The 7162-nt window shown below is 41.1% G+C and overlaps 1 protein-coding gene across 1 annotated transcript; it reads left to right on the top strand.

Moving 5' to 3' along the window:
- The first annotated feature begins 679 nt into the window (after nucleotides 1–679).
- Nucleotides 680–6413, top strand: use1 (unconventional SNARE in the ER 1 homolog (S. cerevisiae)). Its single transcript, XM_063200157.1, has 7 exons — nucleotides 680–846; nucleotides 1588–1637; nucleotides 1747–1825; nucleotides 2133–2289; nucleotides 3362–3392; nucleotides 3836–3998; nucleotides 4416–6413. Exons 1-7 carry the CDS (start codon nucleotides 745–747, stop codon nucleotides 4596–4598), a joined length of 765 nt encoding a protein of 254 aa, XP_063056227.1. The 5' UTR covers nucleotides 680–744; the 3' UTR covers nucleotides 4599–6413.
- Nucleotides 6414–7162: the final 749 nt, after the last annotated feature.

The raw sequence follows: 7162 nt of genomic DNA, 5'->3' as shown, positions 1-7162 counted from the left end.
GACGATGGGAGATGGTCTGATCTTACTCTATCATTTAAATTAATTGAAGTTCCGAACTCAAATGAAAAGTTGAAAACCCATATTGTGCTTTATTAGCATGCCTGTTACGTTATAGCATCGCAAAAGCATACAAATAACAAAACGAAAGTGTGAATAAAGTTACCTTAACCAATCAGTAACGGAGCTCACGGGTGAGTTCTACGTCACCACTCTCAACTGTTTGCTGATTGGCCAAACACTGAGAGAACCGAGCTCGAGACTTGCCAGACGATGTGCGGAGCCAAAATCTTTGGGTGGAGTAGAACTACATGGATGTCGTCGCCAGGCTAGTCCAAGACCTCATCATCTGATAAACAGGCTGCAGAAGGTGGTTGGCCACAGTCTGGCGTTTCTGCAAGATGTAGCCCACTGTAGTGTATATAAACAAGGCAGAATGTGTGGATGTGTGTCTCTTACTCATATATGACACAGCCTGAAGTGCCCCACTTGCCATTTCTTATTTTCCCCACATAACTTGTGACTTGTGACAACAATGATAATAGACAATGTGCACTTGAATACGCTGTTCAGAGCCCACCATTTCTTCACTGCAAATTACACAATATTTATTTTGTAAGTAGACCGTAGTTCTATGTGCTGTGCTGTGAAAGAGAATTTCTGCAGCAGAAAGACTCCGCCCCTCCCCCTCCAAATCCTACGCTGGTTATTGCGTAAAATCCTTGCGACAATTCAGCTGGTTCAAACATGGCGGCGTCTAGGCTTGAAATAAATTTTATTCGGTTATTATCGCGGTGCGAAGGTATTGCCTCTGAAAAGCGAGGAGAAACGGAATGGAGACTGGAGAAGGTAATACCACATCAGCTTGCAGATTGTCTTATTGCTTATATGTTTGTGTCGACTCGACAGTGCTTTTATTTTCCGTATGAAAGCTATCCTCACCAGCTATCTACCCCAGGCTAACTGAGCTAGATAGCGAACTTAAGCCACGTCGTCAGCACAGCATATGACAGCTGAAGCCGGTGGTTCTTGTGCCTTTTGTGGCTAACCAAGCCTATTTGTCTGCGCCTCTTCTAATCCCAAACTTGAGAGATGTCTTTGCAACAACGTTGATGTTGGTGTCATGATTAGCTCTATAATGCTATTCTCAAAACGAAGACAGACACTCTTGAATTACCTCTGTTCTGCCTAAATGCAGAGTGTCGTGTGTACACCACCTGTGTTGACATCAGTCAAATTCAGATGCACTGATAGAAACTGCGACCTTTTGTATTATAGAAAATACTGAATGATGGAAAGTGGAACAATCCACCTCTACTGTCACTCCATTGAGTGGACCAAACAACTGTGGTGTTTTGAAAACGACACACGTGCAGTGAATAGCACATTATTTGTCATGCCATTCATTGGAGAATGCCAAGCAATGAGTCCTTATCAATGAATCAGTATTATTTTTTTGTAATTGTTTATTTCTCAACGCTACTAAGAGGCTTGTGTACTAATGTTTATCCATAATAGGCTTGGACACAAGTCATAGGCTACTGTCAATGTCAACATTGTGCAATTAATTTCATTGTTTTCTTTTTATAGTATGTTGGCGCACTAGAAGAAATGTTGGTGGCGCTAAGGAAAAGTCCAAGGTGCATTAAGCTGTCTGTTTCTCACTCTCAAAAATGTGCATATAAAATTTAACACAACTATGTGAAAACTTCAACTGTAATAATAATAATAATGCCTTACTCCTTTCAGCAAACCAACGCCAGAGGTCTTGACAGATTACACACGAAAGGTGGATTTCCTCAAAGGGCTGCTGGAAGCTGAAAAACTGGTTAGCCATGCACAACATTCTGTAGCATGTAAACTATAAGTATGCGGGTCATGCAGCATACACTTTTTAGTGTATGGCTTCCTTTTTTTAAGACAAATCACTGTCATGGATGATAATCTGTACATTGTTTGAATTGGAATGTTAAGTCCCAGGTATCTTGCACAGGTAACTTTTTCTATCCTTTCAAAGACACTGTGTGTGTGTGTGTGTGTGTGTGTGTGTGTGTGTGTGTGTGTGTGTGTGTGTGTGTGTGTGTGTGTGTGTGTGTGTGTGTGTGTGTGTGTGTGTTTTATATGTGTTTGTATAGTCCTCCACAGCTGAAAAGGCTTTAGCCAACCAGTTCCTAGCACCAGGACGGACGCCTACCATTTCTCACGAGAGAATGGCCGCCAGCAAGACGGTTCACATACAGGCCAAGGCCAGGTGCACTGGAGAGATGCGCAATGAACTCATGGGCTTGGTGAGCTGCTCTTTACAGGGAAATGCCTTTGCAATTAACCCTGCTGTTACATACACGAATATGCGTAAGGTTTCATATCTGCATGCATACACATGACGTTCCCTTTCTCTTCTTGGAGCTTGTGAAGGCAGAGAAGTGATATAGCTGTTGTGAGTAGTATAGCATGATGTGGGGAGTAAAAATGGTGAGCAAATGATATTATTGATCAAAGGTAGAGTTTTTTTTCAGTTCCAGAATGTATGATGCCCATTCACAAGTGTTATATTAGTTATATTAGTAGTTAATACTTATGACATACATCCCCTCCTTGCTAGCCAGCAATAAGCATCAGTAGCTAAACTTACTGCACTGTGGTTAGACCAGTAAACATTAGTTTAATATTCACGAAAAGATCAAATTGAGGAATGGGCAGCACAGTTGCAATGCCTACTCTGGCCACAAGCCTACATACTCTACCTTTTCAACTTTGGAAATAAGACTTTTATCCACCCCTCTGAAATTGAGACTTGAATTTCTGTCGATGTTCCTTAAAATCCTTTCATACTGTATGTTGTGTAAACAATACTGACTATAAAAGGATTACCATTCTGATTGCCTCTAAGTTCTCTATAGGCAATACATTTTTTTTAAAGGATTACCATGGAACCCTACTACGAAATGAAATTTTTATTGATGATTGATTAATGATTAAGTTCATGGGACCCAAATGTCTAATTATGACTAAAATGAGAACTGCACTGTCCTAAAACTACAAAATTGCACCGTCTTAAGATGCACCTAAAATTACTGCATGCCATCACACTACAGTGACCTACTGATGTACTGAGTCTATTAGTACGCAGAGGGTCACAAAAGGGTATATTGCCCCTTTTTCACATTATAGTGTATTATATTACCTTTATCCATGTTTACATTTTTCACTCTTTTCTCCCACTTTCGTTTCAATGCAGGGGTCAGACACAGGTAAATATCTTTGTTTTGTTTTTTTTCTCAATTGTACACCTTGTGTTTGTTTGAATAATGTACATTTGTCAAAGAACATAATACGATTGTAATTAACTCTCATTGGTACACAGATTCTTCTGAATCAGACCTGCGACATAGAAGGTAAATTGTGATTTATTTTTTCTTCTGTGGTGTAGTTTCAGCACTGTTTGCAAAGTAGGAATCCTGTACTCTCTCTCGTTTCTCTGATCTTCTATTCTCTCCACTGTTCAAGCAGATTTTCATTATCACCTTCCCTGATATTCCCTTGACTTTATAGTTGGAACTTTTACTTGGAAGATGGAATAGGGGAATACTTGTATATGATATTTTATTTAGCCAAGACGGGGGTGCAAACCAGGTTAAGTTTATCTGGAGGTAGCGGTAAATCAAGTCTTACATAAATGATGCCTACATTGCTATCTATGAGTAGGTTTTTCACTTCCTGTAGGTTAACTTAGCCAGGTTTATCACTTTATTATGTTGTTGGAATCTCCCCCCTCCCCCTGGTTGGTAAACATCTGAGGTAACCGTGTGTCTCTGCTGGTCTGCTCTGCTCCTCTCAGAGTGGTGCCTGTGGACGAGAGGCAGTCTGCAGCCGAGCTGGACGCCATCTTGCAACACCACCACAACCTGCAGGAGAAACTAGCAGAGGAGATGCTGAACCTGGCACGCAACCTCAAGAACAACACACTGGCACAGCAGAACATCATCAAACAGGACAATCAGGTCAGCACCGCAAAAGCACATTTACTTTAAACCTATATTACATTACATTGAGCAGAAGCTTTTTATCATGACTTATAAATGAGGGCGTTATCAGCCGCGTACAATATGTGGGAAAATATTGGGGAAGTATGCATAGCCAAGCTGGATTAGTGCAGATGACCAGGTTAGTTTTGTGATTTCTTTTGTTTTTTTTTAAGCAGTACGTTTAAACATAGTTTGTACTTTCTAGTACACAATTAAGGAAGTGTAGGTACTGAGGACACTGTGGTTTATAATAGCATAATAATAATGTTTATTTTAAAACATGTTTTTGTAAAGCACTTTAGCTCAACTGTTGTTTTTAAATTGTCCAATACATCATAAAAAGAAAATCGTCAACATTTTGTTTTTTCTTCTTTTTTCCTTTCTTTTCCCCAGACGCTGAGCCAGTCCATGCGGCAGGCGGACGTCAACTTCGAGAAGCTGAAGACGGAGTCGGAGCGGCTGGAGCAGCACGCCAAGAAGTCGGTCAACTGGTTCCTGTGGCTGATGCTCATCCTCGTCTCCTTCACCTTCATCAGCATGATCCTCTTCATCAGGATTTTCCCCCGCCTCAGATGATGACGGCCAATCACGTCGCTTAGTCTTAAAAATGATATACTCTGGAGTTTTGCCGGCGTTTTTTCGTTTTGTTTTGTGCTCATGAAAGAGCCTGCGTGATACGCACACGTGCACAGCTAGAAACGAAAAGAGCAAATCGTCCGTATTTATTTAAAACGTACATAGGGGAGCGCGACTCTTGAGCTGAAGTTGCTGTCTTGAGCAGGAACAACATGAACGTGTCCGGTAAGAGCCTTAATCTCCACACGGGGCTGTCCATGAGCAGTGTGTACCGGGGTGTCACTTCTCTGCTCATCATCTGGATGGAACTGAAACGCCATAACAATAGTACATATTCTCCCTGAGTGTCCCCTCTGTAAAGTAATGCTGCAAGATCATGGCACATGACTACTCCATCACCGGTCCTGCATCTTCCTCTTCATGGGGTGCATTCCAATATGCAGATTTGCGTCCTCCACTTGTGCTCGTGAATGTGGCCTCGTACCAGGAAGTAATACGTTGTGATTGCATCACTGATAACAGCATTGTATTTCAATATCTCGCAAAAGCTCAATTGTAAAGTAATTGTCTCATTTGCAAACTGGATGGTGAATGAAAAATAGTCCCCCAAAAGTTGTTGTGGCTAGGCTGACAGCTGGGAAACTTTATTGTTTTCTCCACGGAGGCGGGGCGAGGTCGCAAGCATAAGTGGAGGACGGGAGTCTGCATATTGGAATGCACCCATGGTGTTATTTTCTGGTATGTTACGAGCATTCACTCATGTAACTTGCCCAGTCCACTATTCCTGCAGTCATTAGGGTGTGGTGTTGCAATTGTCCTTTGTATTCTATTTTTCCCCTCTCCTCTCAGAGCCCTATTTTGCGTGGATGGTTAGTTGAATTGGTCAGTGTGTTGTTGGATTGCATTTTTTTTTCCTGTTTAATTTGTCCTGTCTTGGCATCCAAGACTGCTGCATTGATGGCTTCTGTTGGTTGTGCATTTGTGGCACCACAATGACGTTTATGTCCACAAATGAACCAAAGTGCCCCCCTATGGATAACTAGCATTCCTGCATGTTCATCAAAAAGCCTCTGTGTACAAGAAATGGGAAATGAAAAAGGAATTTTGTATTTTTGTGTGTGTATTTACGTGAATGAATGCAGATATCACCTCTAATTTTAAAAAATAACCTACTGTAACATTTGGACACAGAGCTGAGACTCTCCCTGGCCACTATCCTTTATCCTGTTAAATACTTTGGATGGATACTTTGGCTAAAGCAGATCCTCCACTTATGGTAGCAGCCTGACCTGTCCAGGCCTGTTGTAAATGAAGCGCATGGAAAGTCACCATGGTTTTGGAGATCTATATTTCATTGAGGTGAGGTGAATGTATGAACAAAAGGTGTGTGTGCGTGCGTGCGTGCGTGTTGGGGGTGGGGAGGAATATTAGTAATGGAATAAAAGATTCAGACAGACAGGACTTGCCTGAATTGGCCCTGCGTCTTTGACGTGTTAACATTTATTTTAATTCCCTTCCTACCTATGTGTCTGTTTGTTTCTTGATTGCTTCTCTGCTGTCTGCAATATTTCTCAGTTTGAGTTATAATGGAGCTATGCTGATTGGTTCATTGGGAGAACTCATCATGCGTTTAATAAAAAAAGAAGAAAACAGTTTCTTGGAAGTGAATATATCTTCCTCGCTTACAGACACTGTGATTTCTTCTTGATCACCACTCTGTATCCCAAACCATCACCTGGGGAATGTTGTAGAAGAGAAGACCTTTGTCCTTGTAGAAAAAAAACTGTTTTATTTTAATAAAATAATTTCAAACCAGTCCTATGCTTCTGTTTTTTGTAATGTAGTTGCAAGCATTTTAATGTCATGAACAATAATGTTTTGTGGTTCAAATTCAATCAGGCATCATTGAACTGTTTTCTTATAACATACAAAACAATGAACATGCATTATGCGTTATACACAGTATGTTGCAAGTTTTTCGATGTTTACAGCATGTAGGTTTTGTGTAATTCAGAAACTACTGAAGTGAAAATCATTTACCTTTGTGATGGCCTTTTGGGTTCCTTAGTCGAGTCACTGTTGTTCTGATGCAGGACTTCCTTATCAATCAATAACTGTAGAAGCCTCTTGGATGAAAAGTGAATGGAAAGATCAAGTCAAGATGTTTTAAAGTAGTGAACCGTCCTTTTTGCTGGCAGGTGTCCATTTTTATGTAGTTTTTGGAATGAACTCCTAAATGTGAGAAATTCTTTGTGTTGGTTAGCGGATGGCCAGGCCCTGGTATGCTTTTAATCCCTCACTCTGAGGTCAGAAGGTCATGGTCTTGACCTCCTCCCCCTCCACAGGCAGTACTGGGTCCTGTTAAGACTTTGCTTCTTCCAGAGCAATACACATTCTTTCCTCGTGAGTAACTTATGAGCCAGGTAAACTAGTTCATAATAGTTCATATCGTAGTTTTGTACAGAGGGCCTGCCTGCCTTTGTTTCTGTTGACATGGTTTTCACTGGTACAAGTAGAACAAGAGCAGTCCGAGATGGCTACCTGTCTCCTTGGCCAGAGCTTAA

Source organism: Engraulis encrasicolus, chromosome 6, assembly GCF_034702125.1.
Source record: "Engraulis encrasicolus isolate BLACKSEA-1 chromosome 6, IST_EnEncr_1.0, whole genome shotgun sequence".
In the NCBI taxonomy this organism is placed as follows: domain Eukaryota; kingdom Metazoa; phylum Chordata; class Actinopteri; order Clupeiformes; family Engraulidae; genus Engraulis; species Engraulis encrasicolus.
Note: the sequence above shows the minus strand (reverse complement) of the source record. Positions and strands in the feature narration are given on the sequence as shown.